Source organism: Ambystoma mexicanum, chromosome 5q (genome assembly GCF_040938575.1).
Source record: "Ambystoma mexicanum isolate Mex_15411 chromosome 5q, UKY_AmexF1_1, whole genome shotgun sequence".
In the NCBI taxonomy this organism is placed as follows: domain Eukaryota; kingdom Metazoa; phylum Chordata; class Amphibia; order Caudata; family Ambystomatidae; genus Ambystoma; species Ambystoma mexicanum.
Window position 1 is genome coordinate 1352825880 of NC_090933.1, and position 20387 is coordinate 1352846266.

At 46.2% G+C, this 20387-nt stretch overlaps 1 protein-coding gene across 2 annotated transcripts in view; it reads right to left on the minus strand.

The window, feature by feature from the left end:
• Nucleotides 1–1590: 1590 nt before the first annotated feature.
• Nucleotides 1591–20387, minus strand: part of LOC138498720 (prostate stem cell antigen-like) — a 69610-nt gene continuing 50813 nt past the window's right edge. The window contains exons 2-4 of one of the 2 annotated variants that reach the window (XM_069622361.1): nt 15248–15367; nt 9020–9211; nt 1591–1941 (exon numbers count right to left, since the gene is read on the minus strand). In XM_069622361.1, coding sequence (XP_069478462.1) covers nt 9021–9211; nt 15248–15367 — 311 coding nt within the window. In that variant the 3' untranslated portion in view covers nt 1591–1941; nt 9020. Of the gene's footprint in view, nt 1977–9019; nt 9212–15247; nt 15368–20387 lie in introns of both variants that reach the window. The other variant, XM_069622362.1, reaches the window with a different exon arrangement.

Consider the following 20387-nt stretch of genomic DNA (forward strand, 5'->3'; position numbering starts at 1 on the left):
TTTCTTTTAGGCTATGCTTACTTCCATTCTTGTGCCCATTCACTGGAGGTAATGTGCTCAGAGCCTCAGTTGAAATGCAGATAGGCCTAAATGGTTTAGGTGGTGCTTCATGCTGTGGGATTTGTGCCCCCTTGAGAAGGTGCCATCCTGAGCCACCCAGGGGAGCGAGCCCCATACTTCGAAGACCACTGGGGGGTCTATTGATGCCCAGAAAGCTTCTGTCCTCTGCCACTGTGTTTGCTGCTGCCACAGGGCTGTCACATTAATGATGAAGTTCTCAAAGGTGAGATATTTGATAATCTCTTGCTGTCGGAGCGGGCTACGCATCACATCAGAGTGACCCATTCTGCCTCAAAGTGGGAGGGCTTCAGCCCTTCGAAGCCTAACACTGGTACTGCCCGTGGGTGTTGGAGAAGCTGAATTTGGTAATGGTATTGCGCTTAATACGCAGAGGTTTCTAAGCACAGACACAGGGATCAAACCTGAGTTGCTCCATGTCGTCATGCTTCCAAGGTGAGCACGTTGTCCCTGAGCTATCCTTCCGAGACTTAATGTATCACTGAATGCTTCCCTATTCATTCTAGATGATGACAAACCAATGCAGGGTTTCAGTCATGCTGGTAAATCTTGGATGCGCGCTGGTGAAGAAAATGATCCTATGTGCCTGGAAATCACCACATTGCTTGTGCATAGAGGAGTGGATCAAGGATTTACTGACCCTTTCAGACTTCAAGAGGGTCATTTACGAGAATAGAGATGAGTTGGAGAAGTTTCAGGAGATCTGGGGTCCTTTTCTGGATCTATATGGATAATCCCGATGCAGACAAGTCCCATGTACTATACACCCCTCATGACATGCATGTCCTAAATGAAATGATTGTTAGTTTGAGATCTATGTCGGATGCAATGCACCCTTTCTTATCAGTGCCTTCCCCCCCCTTTTCCCCTTTCACTTCTTCAGAGAAAACATGGATTTCTGACGCTTGCTTTAGAGTTAGCTTTTGATGTAGGATACTAATTAGTGTATCTACTGTTTTGGTCATTGAGTTGTTATACTTGAGTATTGAGATTATGTACAATATTTTTTGTTGTTAAATTTCGAAAAAAGAAGACTTATGGAAAAAAAAACAATAGTCTGTCTTGCATTTACCTCGACTGGAACCTATAGAAACTCACTCACACTTGTATATAAATGACTGCATAGAATTTCTTTTTTCAAACTTTAGAAAACATATGCCCAGTTAAGTGTTTGCAGACTATAGTTTCTACAGGTGTGTAAGTGACAGGGTTAGAAGATTAAGACATCCCAAGGCTGCAGGACTCCACTTCTTCCGTGGGTGCATCTAAGAGGCCCTGCAGAGAAAGTGATATTTGGAGTTGGAGCCTCCACTTCTTGCGGGTGTATAAAGTAGTCGAGCTCAATACCTTTAGAAAGCACCAGTGGATGGCTGCAAACCTTAATTCATAGCTGTTATTCTGGCGATGTGATATGACACCCCCCCATTGCACCCAAGCATTGAGGCACAGAACATCACCAGTAATTTATTGCAGGCATTCTTGAGATAGAATAAGAGACATACAGAGAGAAGAAACGTATTACGTGTTTTTATTTAACAGTCATTGAATGACAGCAATTATTTATCAATCTGTATATACGATGCCAGTAGAGTGAGAGGAAGACAGTGATTATTTAATATCTTAATAACAGGCCGTCTTTACTTATCTACATTGATTGATTTAATAAATAATATACAGCCACACATTATGTACCATTATTCATTCTATCGCTGAGTCAGGAGCGATATTTCTAGGCTCAGGAAATCACGGTCGAGTTATGCATCCAGTGTTTCCTTCTTGGAGGCTCCATCTAGTGGGTGGTATTCCTAAGAACGTGTGGGGGTCTTGGAAGGAGCAGGGGTGACTGAAACGCTTCATCCACCGCTAGAAAGAGAACACAACAGAGACACGTTGTCCCACTGCAGAGGATGACAATAGCAAACATAGGCAGAGTCACGTGGCTGCAACTAATGGCACATTGAGAGTCTTCTGCCCAATAACAGACATCCACATCCCACCCTCTGTCATAGCTAAGCCACTGTATTTATCCCCCATCCACCCGCTGTTCCCCCCACACATACATATGATCTGTCATTCCCACCAACCAACCTTCTGTTGTTGTGCACCCCCACCAATACACTCACTGACCTACAACATGGCATTCCCACAACCACTGACATACCCCAACCCACCCTCAGTTATTCTCCTGGTTGAGGAGGTAAACATCCACCATAGTAGTGGAGGAAGACCACAAGGATGAAGATGAGAGAGCGCTATGTGACGTGGGTCTGTGGAAGAACCCAAAGGTGTTCCCTTGAGTCCCTGAGGTAAAAGGGAGTCTTCAAGGAGAGGTTGACCTCTGTGGAAGTCAGGTGTGTGTATCCGGCAAAGAGGGTGAAAGGCTTTGAGATGTACAATCACACCGCTTTGGAGGGGGGCTGAACACGATGCACCTGGGGGGTCATTGGATAGGAGCTGTGAGTGCAACACAAGCAGCAATGTTCATAGAAGTGTGAAAAGATGTGTCCTTAATGAAGCCTCTGTGAGGGCATGCTTAGTGTAAGTTTGTTACTCAAGTCCGGATGATGAGAATACAAGCTGCAGGTAAGTTCTCACTTAAGTTCTTAGAAAGACCTAGAAGACATCCACTGGCTCCCACTCTCACAGGCAATCAGCTCTCAACTGACATTCAGAAAACACACAGGGTACTCACACATGAACTTTCCACACATTCGACCCGGGCGGTACGGGATTACCGGTACCGGTAAGGGCACCGGTACCGGTAATCCCTTACCGCCCTATTACGAGTTCATTTTGCGGGTCCTCCCTTAACGCCTTTTGGTAGACAAAGGACCAGAGGTGCTTAGGAAAAAAAGGGTGTTAGAGCACGCAGAGGAAGATGCTGTGTGGTTCGATAGCAAAATCTTCCTCATAGAGAAGGGAAGGGAATGAGGCCAGTGATAAACGTGAGGGAACTCAACAAGTGGGTGATGTGCCACAATTCCAGAATGGAAGGGGTGCACCTGCAGTGAGATAGGCATCAGAGAGGAGATTGGATGGCAAGACTGGATCTAGAGGATGAACACGTGACAGCACCAATGTGTGTGCGAGACAGAGACTTCCAGAAGTTCAAGTGGGTAGGATAGATGCAGCACTTCACGTGCCTCCCGCATGGGCGCACAGGGGCTGTGTGGGGTTTCACGAAGATCATGCGGCTCACAGTGATATGGTCGGGGTCGAGAGGTGCCAGACTACTTTATCGGGATGACCGTTTGTTCATGGTGGAAAGTAGGGAGTTGGTTCTGAGAACGTGTTAAAGGAGATGAACATCCAACAACGCAGCGGAATCCCATGATGGAGGCAAATGCGCAGTTAGTGTTGCAAGAGGACGGCTCAGTGGTGGGTGGGAGAGGATTGGAGTAGCATTCGGAAACAGCTGATATGAGAAGCCAAATGAATAGGTCAGTTTGCCAAGTTATAAGGTGTGTGAAGAGTAAAATAAAATGAAAGGGGCAAAAACAGGCCATTGTGGACCCCCATTGGGAGAGAGGCGGCCACACCCAGCCTATCGAGATGATCAGATGGCCAGCATTGTGGTAGAAGCCTCTGGGCTTAATTCAACAACCAGCCCTAGTTTTTACCATCTTCCCGGACTAGCCTGTAAGCACACATGTGACCCCAAACCCAGAGGAAGGGGTCTAGTGCGTTAAGAAGTAGAAGAGTGGAGACTATGGAACCTAGAGCAAGAATGAAGTATGAGGACACTTAAATCCCCAGACTGTGAGTGACTGAGAATTGATGGTGTCTTGGAAAGGGATTCAAGATTGAAAATATCAAAACGCAGTGGCTTTCTCGTTGGAACTACAACACAAGGCCATCCTGACTGTGTTAACACTTTTTGGAATTGACATCTGATTGTGGGGTGCATTTAAAGGCCCCAAACAGAAGTCCCTTTCACATGACTAAAAAAGATTTTAAACACTGGAACAAAAACGGCCTTGCCTTTGTTGTTGTTTTTCAAGTAAAATTAAAGAGCCATTTGGAAAGGGGCCTACCTGTCATTACCAATGGATAAGCAGCATTTTAATTTACAAAAAATTGCAGATTCAAATATCCCTGTCACATGGAAAACAGGATTTTTACATATTGAAAACAAAAATGGCCTGCACAGGTGTGTGCAAATAAAAACGGTATTAAAAAGTAAAAGTGAAAAAAATATCACTGCTCACAGAAAAATGTCAGGAAAACAAAACATGATGTGCGGGTTGACCAAAAGAAATGCATATTATGTTTCACCTACAAAACTCCAGGTACATTTGAAGAACCACTTTGTCTTTATGGTAAATATCAGCCCAAGGCAGTCCCTTTTGCTGGCTGTGGGCAAAACATCACAAGGAAAACTCCCACTCTCAGCCTGGATGTCACATCTCCCATCTTATGACAAACCGCAATAAAATGTCCTGCTAAAGGTGTCGAAAATCAGTGTTCTCCAGACCTGCCGGTTCTGAAAGCATTGACTTCAAGAAAAAGACAACCTTGGCTGGAGCATGTCTTATATGTGTGAAAGTGGGGGCACTCACTTCAAAGAGCAAGCTTCCAACACAAAGGAGACTGATAAAGGCACAGGCTGACACAGTGAAAACAAATGGCTGGAAGGCAGGAGTCAGGGCCATTTGTCCCACATGAAGATTCACAATTCATTTAAAAGGACTATTATCATTTAGGCCTTTTTCTCAGCCATCATAAGGCGGATGGATTTAATCTATGTACCATTTGTTTAATGTAATTTCCAGGCGATTTTGGTGATATAAAATGCATCTTTATTCCTGTGACTCCTGGAACTGTAATGGGCAGTTAAACTAGGTTTCTGGCTGATCTGAACATGTTCCAAATGTGAGAGTTGGTGAGGGGGTGGAAAATGAAATTAGGGATATGCATATTAAAGTACATATGCATAACTGTTGTGCTTTTTATGGAAAGGGCAGAAAGGTGCCACATGGCCGTGCTACATGATACGGATTTGGTGGTCGGCTTATCTATGATTAGCTGAAACATAAAATATGTTTACTATGGTAGTTCCTAGTAAAATTATGAAGTTGTGATATATAACTAGTTTGTGCCAAAAAGTTGAAAGGCGAACAAAGGGGCGATTACAAATGGGAATTGCCATATGTTGCTCCAGACCCTCCTCACTTGGATGCTGGGTTTGGGAGGAGAGAGAAGGGTAAGTGTCCAATCCTAGTGACAGCAATTATTGCAGGGAACTTCCCCAAGATTGTAAAATTGGTGGTCATCGCTGCTATATAAGGGGACTGCAGTAGGACAGGGTACAGAAAAAAGGAGACACACAGGGACAGACAGAGAGGAGAGACAGACCATCGGGAAGGCTGAAACATACCATCTGACAGCTGTAAGGAGACGCCAGAGGAGATTGCTGAGAGCACATCTGGGTGGAGCTGTCTTTTCCTAGGATGGCCTCAAAGCTGACTGGGTCCTATGGTGGAGAGGGGCGGCCATCTTTGAGAGTGGAGTGACCAGACCCCTGCCCTATCTTTCCAGACATTTCTGAGATGCAGCCGGCTTTCTTGAACCTTAAACAGAGGCTTGCTATGTAAGTAGAACTGAGCTCTGGGAAACCAAAAGGTGGTGGAGTCTGCTTGCCTTGAATCCTTTCACTTCAGAGTGGTTGGGAAAAAATGTGTAGATTCTTAGCTTATTTAACCAGTAATATTAATTTAATTAATTCTCCATTTGGCAGAACACTACAGGGTGAATTTTGTTAAAATTAGAAATTAACAAAGCTCACTTTCCAGTGTGCGCTGATAAGTATAGCCTATGAATTAATTGGGTAATCCTCGTTGTCCAGCTGAACCCGACTTCTTAAGGAAGGGGCATGTCTTTGTTCTTAAATCATTCCAACCTTTTTATCTAACTTTCCCCAACAAAGGTCTTTCAGTAAGGGGGGGGTCTGAAATCCAAAATCCCCCAAATAATTCCAATTTTTCTGACTTCTCAACATAGACATAAGCAAGGGGCGGGGGGTCTGAAAAACAAAGCGATAAATCACCCTGTGTTTATTTTAAACCAAAAGTGTGGACAAAATCATCATTACCAAGCTTGAAATTCTACTGCTCGCCTTTTAAGCCTGCAGGAAAATTACAATCACACAACATTGCACAATAATTGCCTTTGTGACTGATCAGTGTAATTATTTTGTGAATTGAAATTTGCAGAAAGGGAAGACTTGTGATTGTGTTCTTTTTAATTTCACTTTTGTGATTTATTTATGCTGAGAGAAGTTGATTGTGTTGTGCCACGGATAAAGTGTTTTTTGACATTTTCGTGCTAATTTCTGTTACTTTTAATTTAAATAAATACCAATATATTTCCCGTACACCGACCTGGTTCTTGGCTCATTGTTAGCTCAGGGGTGAGGGATCCAAGGGGAATGATATGTGTCTGAGATAGGGCTAGAAAAAGAATCTGTTAAACAGTTTGTTGCATAACCACGTATGTGGTGGGGACGCCCCGTGTTCATGGTGGCTTCTCAATAAACTGAAAAAGATCTATAATTTGTTATGAATTACTGACTGGTTTATCCAGTAACTGTGACATGCAGGGCACAGGGGTATCTGATGAAAGATACCACAATTGATTGCTTTATAACTTTATGCCCTATTTGTTAGGGGTGTTTAGACTGACCCCACATCCCATTTTGAATACATTTGGAAAAATACACTTAGGGAATAGATTATAATATGTATATATAATGTTGGTGTGCAAGGGAGCTGGAATTTCTATTAACCATGTTGTAATTCCTCTAATACCTATGTTGAACCTATATACATTTCTATATGGTGCTGATCCTACATGGCTCCTCAATATGGCCCAGATGATAGGTCCCAGCTCAGCCCAGGTGGTAAATTGAATATTGAGGTAGAGAGAGGAAAACAAAGAGAGGGGGCAGTCAGGCTTCCCGCATCTTAGAGATTGCGGAGAAGTAGCTGAGAGTGAGAAGGAGAAAGAGCAGGGTCAAGCGGGTGCAAATATGGATTGGAGGGACATGCATAGATTGTGAGGATGAGAGCAGAGGACGAGAGGAGGAGAGTTTTCAAGTTTGAGTTTTTCATTTCAAACCACCTTCTCATGGGTACTCTTTGTGGTCATTTTAAGCACGCCTTACCATCAAACGTTGCACTTGAAGTGCATGGCAGTGTTTTACCAAAGCAGTCTTCCGAGAAATAATAACTTAATTGGGGCTGTAAATTCACTGCTGGTGTAATAAAAATGTCATAACCAGGTTTGCCTTCAGCAACTCAGATTATAAGCACTATGCGTGTCTTTCACTGAAGTCATGTAAAAAACAAGCACTGGCAAAGCCAACAGTTTTGGGTTGTGTATAAGTATTAGGCATATGCCAGGTATAGCTATTAAATGTCCAGGTAATTGCACCATTTTGCACCTGTTACCATCAATGCCTAGTTAATACTATTACGGCAATACCTGGCAAGTACCTTTTCCATGCCTACACAAAAGCCCAATTTCATGGTGTTGCCAATGCTTCTTTTCACTCAGCAAGTATCACTGCTACAGCAAATTGCTCTATGCTGCTACTCCCCCTTCCGAATCTGAGCCGTGTATGGCCGAATACCTCTGGACCATATTACCTTATTATAGGAAAAACGTGTTTCCCACTTCATTGAATTGTTTACCATGAGAATACTCAAAGTAAAATGGACTTCCGTGAATGTGCTTCTAATGCACACTTTCTCTCTGTGCAATGCCACGGGTGCCGCTGTAACATGCCATGCCTAGCAGTAAAAGTGGAGAGGGGAGTAGGTCTGCCACCATCGCCATACCTTACAACACTACTTTCAGTGGGAGATTGTTTACTTCTGATGCCAGGGGAGACTTTCTCTCTGTTCAATGCCACGGGTGCCGCTGTAACATGCCATGCCTAGCAGTAAAAGTGGAGAGGGGAGTAGGTCTGCCACCATCGCCATACCTTACAACACTACTTTCAGTGGGAGATTGTTTACTTCTGATGCCAGGGGAGACTTTCTCTCTGTTCAATGCCACGGGTGCCGCTGTAACATGCCATGCCTAGCAGTAAAAGTGGAGAGGGGAGTAGGTCTGCCACCATCGCCATACCTTACAACACTACTTTCAGTGGGAGATTGTTTACTTCTGATGCCAGGGGAGACTTTCTCTCTGTGCAATGCCACGGTTGCCGCTGTAACATCCCATGCCTAGCAGGAAAAGTGGAGAGGGGAGTAGGTCTGCCACCCTCGCCATACCTTACAACACTACTTTCAGTGGGAGATTGTTTACTTCTGATGCCAGGGGAGACTTTCTCTCTGTGCAATGCCACGGTTGCCGCTGTAACATGCCATGCCTAGCAGTAAAAGTGGAGAGGGGAGTAGGTCTGCCACCCTCGCCATACCTTACAACACTACTTTGAGTGGGAAATTGCTTACTTCTGATGCCAGGGGGACCCCTACTTGCTGTGAGACGCAGAGGTGCTGCAATGGACCAGTGGCGGGGGCAGCTTTTGGTGCCAGGAAGGAGTTGTGGGGGCGGATAAGAAGGTGCCAGAGGGAGGCTGTCTGCCATGCCGCCTCTGACTCCACCACTGAGTGGCACCCCATGAGCGCCATGCCTCTGCCCCCGCCCGTCAGGAAATGGGGGGGCAGGGTTTCCCTATTCCCTAGAGTACAGCCCTGAGCAGGATGAGTCCTGATCACTGTGAGACTCCGAGCTGTAGATCTTATTGTCCGGCTTGTATCCTATGGCCATCAGTGATAGTGGAGCAGGTCCTACCATCCCATCCTTACCTTATAGGCCGGCCCTGAGCAGGATGGGTCCTGGTCACTGTGAGACTCACAGCTCTACGTGTGATTGTCCGGCGTGTACCCTAGGGCCATCAGTGAGAGTGGAGCAAGTCCTACGAGCCCCTCCTTACCTTATAGGCCGGCCCTGAGCAGGAGGGCGCAGGCCCCCGCTGCCAGGGTGAGCATGGTGTAGCTGACCCTTGCACTGGTCCCACCGTTGCACAGGTCTGTGCTGCAGCAGTGGATAGAGGTCGGGACACCTGACACCGTGCCCGTGCTTTCCTTACAGGCCACTTTGCAGTTCTTGGCGACGGCTGTTACTCCTGTAAATGAAGACATGAAGGGTTAAAGGCGAGTGCTTGCAGACTCCATGGATCACAGCCCTCTATGCCGCAAAGATGCGCAGGAACCTAGACTTTCATGTCAGACGAGGCCACCTCTCTATCACAGAATGTATTTCAGAGGTTTCCCTTTCCTGCCCTGACCACGTCTCCTGGTTCTGTGTATTTTCTTGCATAATTTGAGAGAGGAAAGCTCCCCCATGTGCCCTCATTGTGTAAGGATGTGATCTGAGAGGGAACCCATTCAGACAGATCTGTGGAAGGCCACAGAGTCTAAATGCTGCCATCCATGTGCTGGCTGATAGGTTTAATTGGATTGTTTATCAAAATAGTGGATACAAAGTTTTAAATGTGCACTTACACACCCTATGTTATACTGTTACAAATATAATGCTTTTTTGTATTCACATGAAGAAGCAGGAATACATGGTTTCAAAATGCTGCCATAATTACACAGTGGGGAACATGTTGAGAATGATAGCTCCTAGTAACTGGGATGTGGCATGTTAGCACTTTATGAACCTTAGAAAATCTGCTTGCATGAGTTCCTTTGTATTCTCTGGAAGGGCAGAAAACCAAATAGTTTCTAGTTTCACATAAATCAACAGCGGTGACTGGTGAATTTTGAAAGTGGGAGAGTGGGGAGGGGAGGAATATTTTCTGAAATTGGTGCAGGCAAACACAGCGGGAGAGCCCATAACTCAATGTTATTTATTTATTTATTTATTTATTAATAATATACTTTCAGCCAGTGGCTTTGTATATACTACATAAAATTGCAAACATACACATCAACATGATAAAATTCCATGTCAAACTAATAAAATCCTTTGACAATTTACATACGGATTATCATGCAATTTAAGTAACTCATAAACTATTAGCAGCGCCTACTTACACATTTAAAATCAAGGTGACAATACTAAAACATAATTCAATCTTTCTATTTTATCCTAAAATTTAAAAACCATCTGCATATTCAAATAAAATGTCACCATATGGTACATAAAATTGGTGTCGTCGCCTTTCATAAAAGTTGACCATTTTTCAAAACTATCATCGCAATCAATTGCATTATCTTAAGATTTTAAGCACATTGTGCACATCTTGTTTAAACGTTCACAGCAAGCGGGTGTTTCAAAGTCTCTATCACATTACACCCACATAAACGACAACGTTTATCAGTGCCTGATCTCCCGTGCCTTCCACCTATTTCTTCCAATGTGTCAGTCACAAACGTTGAATTTCAATAATAGATCATTTCCAAATATATATGCATTAGGGTAAGCTACAATATACTTAGGATTAGTCGGCCGGGACAGCCAGTATTGACAATATGAACCACTAACTTTCTTAGTCGATAATTCGACACTATGGGACTCACGGCTGTACTCTTGCATCTTCTTTTGAAGCCAGAATTTCAACTTATTTTGTGATGCATTATTTAGACATCTATCATACCGGATGTCCATTTGTTATGCTGTTTAATACTTTTCCCCATTATTCCAATAGTGGCATACCTATTCAGTTTTAGATATGCTTGAATATAGGTCACAATAACTGTATCGTTATCTAGCAGCATCATGCTTTTTAGGTACGTAACCATTTCCTTCCTACATTCTAAAACAGCGCCTCTCCGTTCAAATTCAAGATAGATATACTAAATTGTTAAGTTCAGAGGCCTTCTGAAGAGTTTCCTCCTAAGCAACTACTACCTCAAATAACTCATTTTTAGGAGGACTTGCTGGATCTCCAGCCAAGAAGTCAGTTACAAAAAATTGGGTAAAATCCTTGTTTTCCGGTGCAGTTTCATGCAGGCGTAAAGCTATGGAATCAGCCTTCTTTCATTCCTGTGTTAAAGCAGGCGTGGTTATATGGGCTACCATAATAAATGCTCTCTACAAAGCATAACTTTCAGCCAGCATTTTTATTTGTATTCAAAACTGAGACATCAATGAAAGACTAAAGGCAATTTCACACATTCTTACTCATTCATTTTCCAATCCTTTTTGTAAAAGTCATAAAGTGCATGCAAGGGTCCAACAGCACGTATGTGCTAACATTGGGGTCCCCTGGGACAGTTACCACTATTAACAAAATGACCCCTCTGTACTTTCATCAATACTCAACTTGCACAGGCCGCCACCTGTCGGCAAGTTCCTACCCTGGATGTTATTCTTACGACTACTTCCTCCGTCAGTGGACTGATCACATGGGTACCCTTCGAACTATATTGGTAGCCCCATGCAGCCTGGGAGATAGTCCCGAATTCCATTTGCTTGTTTATCTCCATGATACTTTTATAGACTCATTGATTTATTAATAATAATAATAATGCATTTCTTATATAACGCTACAGACCGATATGTCTCAGAGCGCTGAAATAACAGAAGACATTATCCTCCAACAGAGTGGTACTCTTTCAGATGACATCGAAGCCTGTCAAGTGCCCAATGCCCTTCTGAAACGTAGCACCACCAAGAACCTTACTAGCAGAAAATACTGGAAACAAGCAACCATGGTAATTTAGAGATTTATCTGTAGTGGAATGTATTTGGCTTCTTTCAAAATCACCCAAACAAAATTCTCAACAATATAAACAAAAAATAGTTAACAGACTGAAAGAGGTTACATGGCAGGTAGGAACTTCTCTTTAGGTAAGAACTTCTCTTTAGGTAATGACCGTCTGAATGAGCTTACATGGCAGATAGGAACTTCTCTTTAGGTAAGAACTTCTCTTTAGGTAATGACCGACTGAATGAGCTTACATGGCAGGTAGGATCTTCTCTTTAGGTAATGACCGACTGAAAGAGCTTACATGGCAGATAGGAACTTCTCTTTAGGTAGGAACTTCTCTTTAGGTAATGACCGACTGAAAGAGCTTACATGGCAGGTAGGATCTTCTCTTTAGGTAGGAACTTCTCTTTAGGTAATGACCGTCTGAATGAGCTTACATGGCAGATAGGAACTTCTCTTTAGGTAATGACCGTCTGAATGAGCTTACATGGCAGATAGGAACTTCTCTTTAGGTAATGACCGACTGAAAGAGCTTACATGGCAGATAGGAACTTCTCTTTAGGTAATGACCGTCTGAATGAGCTTACATGGCAGATAGGAACTTCTCTTTAGGTAATGACCGACTGAAAGAGCTTACAAGGCAGATAGGATCTTCTCTTTAGGTAATGACCGACTGAAAGACCTTACATGGCAGGTAGGAACTTCTCTTTAGGTAGGAATTTCTCTTTAGGTAATGACAGACTGAAAGAGCTTACAAGGCAGATAGGATCTTCTCTTTAGGTAATGACCGACTCAAAGACATTACATGGCAGGTAGGAACTTCTCTTTAGGTAGCAACTTCTCTTTAGGTAATGACCGACTGAAACAGCTTACATGTCAGGTAGGATCTTCTCTTTATTTAATGACCGACTGAAAGAGCTTCTATGGCAGGTAGGATCTTCTCTTTAGGTAATGAGAGATTGAAAGAGCTTATATGTCAGGTAGGATCTTCTCTTTAGGTAATGGCCGACTGAAAGAGCTTACATGGCAGGTAGGATCTTCTCTTTAGGTAATGACCGACTGAAAGAGCTTACATGGCAGGTAGGATCTTCTCTTTAGGTAATGACCGACTGAAAGAGCTTACAGAAGCAGAGATATGTATCTTAATTAGCGGGGTCTCAGTTGGTATGGCAGTGTGTACTTGCTCTCCGCAACAGCCGATAGAAGGAGCCCTGTGAATCATTTTGCTGCTTCTAGACAGTTGTTTAAGGTGTTGGGTGTTAGAAGTCTTGTACTCGACGTCTGTTTCTTGCATTATTTCAGGACCTTTGGGTTTGCATGTGTGTGTGTGTGCGTGCTGTAGGGAGGGAGACTGGGAGTTGGGTTGCACGCTTCAGTGTATAACTTACAGCCAAAGGCATGCTGTTTGTCCCCAATGTGTGTGCTGTGGCACTGCTGTTACACCCACATCTTTGTTGGTTAGGTGGTGGCTGCTATTTGAGGTTAACTTTAAGGTACCTTAATAAAAATACAAAATAAGGTTCTATCCTGTGTGTCTATGTGGTGGATTTTTCAAGGTAATGCTATAAGCTAGTGTTATGCTTGCAGATGGCTGCTGTTCTGAGACTGTGTGTCTGTGGTTAGCTACTCAGCTGATGGCTGTTTAGGTGGCTCGGTTGATAGCATAATTGCATAGACTGTTAATTTAAATGCCTATATGTGTGCTTTACGTATTGTAGTTGCTGGTTATTGTGTGTGTAACTTGTAGGGGCTGCTTTTTGTGGACCTGCAGTTGTGCACCATCCTGTGTTGCGTATAGTTATTTATTGCTGTCACTTTTGTTTGTTTTCAATGCATTATCACAGATTTGCATTTATCTTAGGGTTGCTTCTGCTTGTATGTACTTGTGCTTTCGGGTTAACTACTGTTGAATCCTCTTTGTATGCCGATGATGTAGGGGGATTCAGTCATGGCTTGTGTATTCTATGAAGTAGGGTGTTGTTGCTGTCATGTTTGTAACATGGCTCTTGTTCATGAGGTTGGATTTTGAGAGTGGCATACTGGCATTGCCCTTTGGCCGGATGAAGTGACACCAACACATACTCTATCCGTACTGATAATGTGTGTTAATAGGAATTGCAGATCCACAGGCTGCACCCTGCTCCACCTTCTGACAAGCAATACAGAAAAGCGGCATGGGCAGGGCTCCTGTAAACTCTGGTTTGGACTGACTGGTGTTTCCCAGCGGCCCTGTTCACTGTGGGCCTGGTGGAACTGGACGGGAAAGCACTGTTTGGTGCAGGCAGCTGAGGCTTTTAAAAGTCCATTGGCATAGGGGCTGCATCAGATAATGGACTCATATTGCTGGGATGTTTCTGAAATCTACCTCTTTGGCCTTTGCAATGCAAATCGAGGTTTCAATGTCATGAGTACTTTACAGCTGGGATGGGGGACTTGGATGTATTTGCAGGCTGTAGACATCTGGGAGCACTGGATCCAAATGTGTTCTTTGATATGTTTCTTACTGTTCTTCAGATATTACACTCATGTTTTGTCCCACTATGATTGAAGATCTGCTTTGAGAGATCATGAACTTATTTAAAACATTCCTTTTTAATCCATATATATTTACAAAATGCTTAATATACACGAACTTTGGTTAATGGTATTCAACTTTTCCTTTGGGGGACTCGCCCAATCCCCTTATAGAAGGGTTAGGATCACACGCTCCGCTCTCCCGATTGGAGAAATATGGGGCTGCTTTGACAACATTTTCCAGGGCCACTTTTGGTTCCCAGTCCACCCCTGATTACATTGGGCCCTGGAAACACCCAGGAAATCATGCTGGTGTGCTAATAGCTAGACTTGAGAGTTGTTGCTTAATTAGAAGAAGTTACAAATATATTCTTGTAAGACAATCCAGAGAATGGGTAAATCTTTGCATGATTGCAGGAACATACACATATGTCCCATTAAGAATTCAGGGGATGACTTCTCGAGCAGTAAAACAGTCTCTTTGCTCTGACGTCATGCTGGATGCAACATGTCTTCTATGTTATGTACATCTGAAACCCATGTTGTGTTATACATGTGCTGGTTCCTTCAGGATGTGCAGAAGGTCGACTATGGGCTGGGGGGGTAATTCTTGGGTAGGGCGTTGCATTCCATCATGACCTGAAGGTGAGCGTGAACTATTCAAATGTGTTGACATTGAACCTGACGTCAATATCATGGTAGATAGCATTAGCCAGTGAGTTGCATTATAGCACCCCCGCCCCTTCCCCCCACCCTCCGATCGATCCCAATTTGGGCCAGGTTTTAGATTTAGTTGTACAGTCTTTCTGACCAAGGATGTTCAGCCTTTGGGTCTCGCCATTTGAAAGAATAGAGTGTGCCATCTTCAGCCCGTCACAAATATGGTGAGAAGTGGGTGCCTACATACCTATCCTCAAGTATAGCGCTTAGAAATGCAGACATTGTTAATGATAAAGACTGTGTGCACCATTGTTAGTGATCTCTTACCTACTGAAGTAGCTTGCACTGTCATACAGTAGGCACTTGCTGATGAGCAGTTGGTGGTTGTGGTCCTACAGTTAGCAAGGTTAGTTGTTGCTTCACATGTGTAGCACTTCAACGAATGTGCTGTGAAGGAAAAGAAAAAGAAACAGATTGTAAGAAATCCTCTTTGGTCCATGAGCTGAATTGTAAAACGCCTGCATAGGCAGCTACCCCAGCAGCTACCCTGGCATCTACCCGACAGCTATCCCGGCAACTAGCCGGGCCACTAGCCCAGCATCTAGCCCGACACTTAGCCCGGCAGCTACCCCAGTAGCTACCCCGGCATCTAGCTTGCAGCTAGCCCGGTTTCTAGCCCAGCAGAATGCCCGGCAGGCCTGCACGGCATCTAGCCTGGCATCTAGCCCAGCAGCTGACCCAGCAGCTATCCCAGATTCTAGTTTGGTAGCTAGCTCGGCAGCTAGTCCGGCAGCTAGCCCGGCATCCCAGAATGCGAGATCCGGCTCCCTTCATGGCTCTCATTTGCTAATCGATTTCAATGAGAGACCTGGCCAATATTTGAATTTGATGAGAAACACAAATGTCTACTCAGTTTGAAAAGAGGTTTGTGGGTGAAAATCTAATAGCAAGGAAAGCTAAGCCAGCAGACCCTACAACCTCAAGAGGGGCCGACACACACAAGATTTCCCCCATGTTGGCAAAGGACGTGGGTGAGATGAAAACCACCCTGGATGACCTCCCAATAGAGAGAGCGGGGTATTAAGAGTCGCATCTATAACCTACACATCTTGGGAGTCAGTGAGAGACTTGTATGGCTGATATGAATCAAGCATTCCATCCGGATGGGTGATAAGACCAGACAGATAACTGAAAATAACTACAAAAAAGTGGAAGGTCTCATGTCAACCACAGAAGATATGCTTGGGGAGGCAAGGTGGAAGGGGAGGGTCTCAGGTGGAAGGGGAAGGTGTCATGTCAACCAGAGTAGATACCCTTGGGGAGGCCAGGTGGAAGGGGAAGGTGTCATGACAACCAGAGAAGATATCCTTGGGGAGGCCAGGTGGGGGGGGGGCTCATGTCAACCACAGAAGATATCCTTGGGGAGGCCAGGTGGAAGGGGAAGGGCTCATGTCAACCACAGAAGATATCCTTGGGGAGGCCAGGTGGAAGGGGAAGGTCTCATGTCAACCACAGAAGATATCCTTGGGGAAGCCAGGTGGAAAGGGAAGGGCTCATGTCAACCACAGAAGATATCCTTGGGGATGGCAGGTGGAGGGGGAAGGTCTCATGTCAACCACAGAAGATATCCTTGGGGAGGCCAGGTGGAAGGGGAAGGTCCCATGTCAACCACAGAAGATTTCCTTGGGGAGGCCAGGTGGAAGGGGAAGGTCTCATGTCATCCACAGAAGATATCCTTGAGGAGGCCAGGTGGAAGGGGAAGGTCTCATGTCAACCACAGAAGATATGCTTGGGGAGGCCAGGTGGAGGGGGGAGGTCCCATGTCAACCACAGACGATATGCTTGGGGATGGCAGGTGGAAGGGGAAGGGCTCATGTCAACCACAGAAGATATCCTTGGGGAAGCCAGGTGGAGGGGGAAGGGCTCATGTCAACCACAGAAGATATCCTTGGGGAGGCCAGGTGGAGGGGGAGGGTCTCATGTCAACCACAGAAGATATCCTTGGGGAAGCCAGGTGGAAGGGGAAGGTCTCATGTCAACCACAGAAGATATCCTTGGGGAGGTCAGGTGGTAGGGAAAGGTCCCATGTCAACCACAGAAGATATGCGTGGGGAGGCCAGGTGGAAGGGGAAGGTCTCATGTCAACCACAGAAGATATCCTTGGGGAAGCCAGGTGGAAAGGGAAGGGCTCATGTCAACCACAGAAGATATCCTTGGGGATGGCAGGTGGAGGGGGAAGGTCTCATGTCAACCACAGAAGATATCCTTGGGGAGGCCAGGTGGAAGGGGAAGGTCCCATGTCAACCACAGAAGATTTCCTTGGGGAGGCCAGGTGGAAGGGGAAGGTCTCATGTCATCCACAGAAGATATCCTTGAGGAGGCCAGGTGGAAGGGGAAGGTCTCATGTCAACCACAGAAGATATGCTTGGGGAGGCCAGGTGGAGGGGGGAGGTCCCATGTCAACCACAGACGATATGCTTGGGGATGGCAGGTGGAAGGGGAAGGGCTCATGTCAACCACAGAAGATATCCTTGGGGAAGCCAGGTGGAGGGGGAAGGGCTCATGTCAACCACAGAAGATATCCTTGGGGAGGCCAGGTGGAGGGGGAGGGTCTCATGTCAACCACAGAAGATATGCGTGGGGAGGCCAGGTGGAGGGGGAAGGTCTCATGTCAACCACAGAAGATATCCTTGGGGAGGTCAGGTGGTAGGGAAAGGTCCCATGTCAACCACAGAAGATATGCGTGGGGAGGCCAGGTGGAAGGGGAAGGTGTCATGTCAACCACAGAAGATATGCGTGGGGAGGCCAGGTGGAAGGGGAAGGTGTCATGTCAACCACAGAAGATATGCGTGAGGAGGCCAGGTGGAAGGGGAAGGGCTCATGTCAACCACAGAAGATATCCTTGGGGAAGCCAGGTGGAAGGGGAAGGTGTCATGTCAACCACAGAAGATATGCGTGGGGACGCCAGGTGGAGGGGGAAGGTCTCATGTCAACCACAGAAGATATCCTTGGGGAGGTCAGGCGGTAGGGAAAGGTCCCATGTCAACCACAGAAGATATCCTTGGGGAGGCCAGGTGGAAGGGGAAGGGCTCATGTCAACCACAGAAGATATCCTTGAGGAGGCCAGGTGGAAGGGGAAGGTCTCATGTCAACCACAGAAGATATGCTTGGGAGGCCAGGTGGAGGGGGGAGGTCCCATGTCAACCACAGACAATATGCTTGGGGATGGCAGGTGGAAGGGGAAGGGCTCATGTCAACCACAGAAGATATCCTTGGGGAAGCCAGGTGGAGGGGGAAGGGCTCATGTCAACCACAGAAGATATGCTTGGGGAGGCCAGGTGGAGGGGGAAGGTCTCATGTCAACCACAGAAGATATCCTTGGGGAGGCCAGGTGGAAGGGGAAGGTGTCATGTCAACCAAAGAGGATATCCTTGGGGAGGCCAGGTGGAAGGGGAAAGGCTCATGTCAACCACAGAAGATATCCTTGGGGAGGCCAGGTGGAGGGGGAAGGTGTCATGTCAACCACAGAAGATATCCTTGGGGAGGCCAGGTGGAGGGGGAAGGTCCCACGTCAACCACTGAAGATATCCTTGGGGAGGCCAGGTGGAGGGGGAAGGTCTCATGTCATCCACAGAAGATATGCTTGGGGCGGCCAGGTGGAGGGGGAAGGTCCCACGTCAACCACAGAAGATATCCTTGGGGAGGCCAGGTGGAGGGGGAAGGTCTCATGTCATCCACAGAAGATATCCTTGGGGAGGCCAGGTGGAGGGGGAAGGGCTCATGTCAACCACAGAAGATATCCTTGGGGAGGCTAGGTGGAAGGGGAAGGTCTCATGTCAACCACAGAAGATATCCTTGGGGAGGCCAGGTGGAGGGGGAAGGTCTCATGTCAACCACAGAAGATATCCTTGGGGAGGCCAGGTGGAGGGGGAAGGTCCCACGTCAATCACAGAAGATATCCTTGGGGAGGCCAGGTGGAGGGGGAAGGTCTCATGTCATCCACAGAAGATATCCTTGGGGAGGCCAGGTGGAGGGGGAATGGCTCATGTCAACCACAGAAGATATCCTTGGGGAGGCCAGGTGGAGGGGGAAGGTCCCATGTCAACCACAGAAGATATCCTTGGGGAGGCCAGGTGGAAGGGGAAAGGCTCATGTCAACCACAGAAGATATCCTTGGGGAGGCCAGGTGGAGGGGGAAGGTCTCATGTCAACCACAGAAGATATCCTTGGGGAGGCCAGGTAGAAGGGGAGGATCTCATGGCCAACAGCTTCTTCTTTACAGGGACGTCCTCAAGAATGTGGGTGAGAAGAGTAGGCGTCTGGAGAGGGGGGGTGTTGCAAGGGAGCTGAACTTGAGAGGCGCCTCAGTTAAGCTCACGGCTCCAAAGCTATTCTAGCTTGGGGGTGCGGGGCATCAGCTGGTGATAAACAAGCCGTAGAGTGGGGTGCGATGCTGGAGGGACACAGGCTGACCAGTCACCCGCAGCATTAGATGCCCTGCCTTTGTGATATTATTTCATGCTTGCACATTATAAGTGAGTGACATTTGGTAAGTGGCGGGCATCGTGCTAGCTCTACGTCCACTGTGGCCAAGTAATTTGCTACAGCACTGTGGGAAGGGGTGGTGCAGTGTGACAGGGGATGCAGGCCTTTAGCACCCCCATCTTTCTATACCGCAGACTCCAGTATTGATGCCTCATGTGCCTCACCCCGTCTGTGTATTGGGGTTCAAACTCAGCTGAGATGTGACTTTTGGGTTACTCCGTCCCTCTTGGGAGCTGCAATGTTTGACATGCGGTGCCCTTTTGTTTATTGAGGTTGGAGATCTCAACACATGTTGGCAGTTAATATGGTGCCAGACCCCAGGATGTGTGTAAGAGTTAGTGGCACACGGTCTGTAGCTCATGGCGGGGCTTGAGGTGGGACTGTCATGTTGGCAGATAGGGTACACTGGCATCACTGTGATAGGGACCTCCTCAGACTCGTGCCACGCTATTAAAAGGGGTGCCACACTGGGGCTGGGAACATGAGGTCAAACTGAACTGCATGGGTGAGGCCTCTGCAGGGGATACGGCTGCAGGGTATGCAAGGAGATCCTGCTATAAGACTGAAGCCCCTGGTGGTGAGGGCTCAGGATGGGTCCCCATTATCAATTGTGGCACCAATTATTCCTCAAGTAATCCTAATATGAAATCCCTTTATAATCATATTGCCACGGCATGGCAGCTCCTGCGGCTTTAACTTAGTGTCATTATGACATTTGATCTGATTATTTAAATAATAATTAAGCTCCCCTCAGCTCAGGGTAGGTATTTGCTCTGCACCCTGTGATTGGCTGGCCCTGCTCATACAGGCTGATTCTATTATGCCATTGTGTTCCCCCATATATACAGAGTGCGTGCGAACCAGGTTACCCATGAGTTCCATATGCCATGGTTACAAACACTATAGTGCTCTCTGTGTGGTA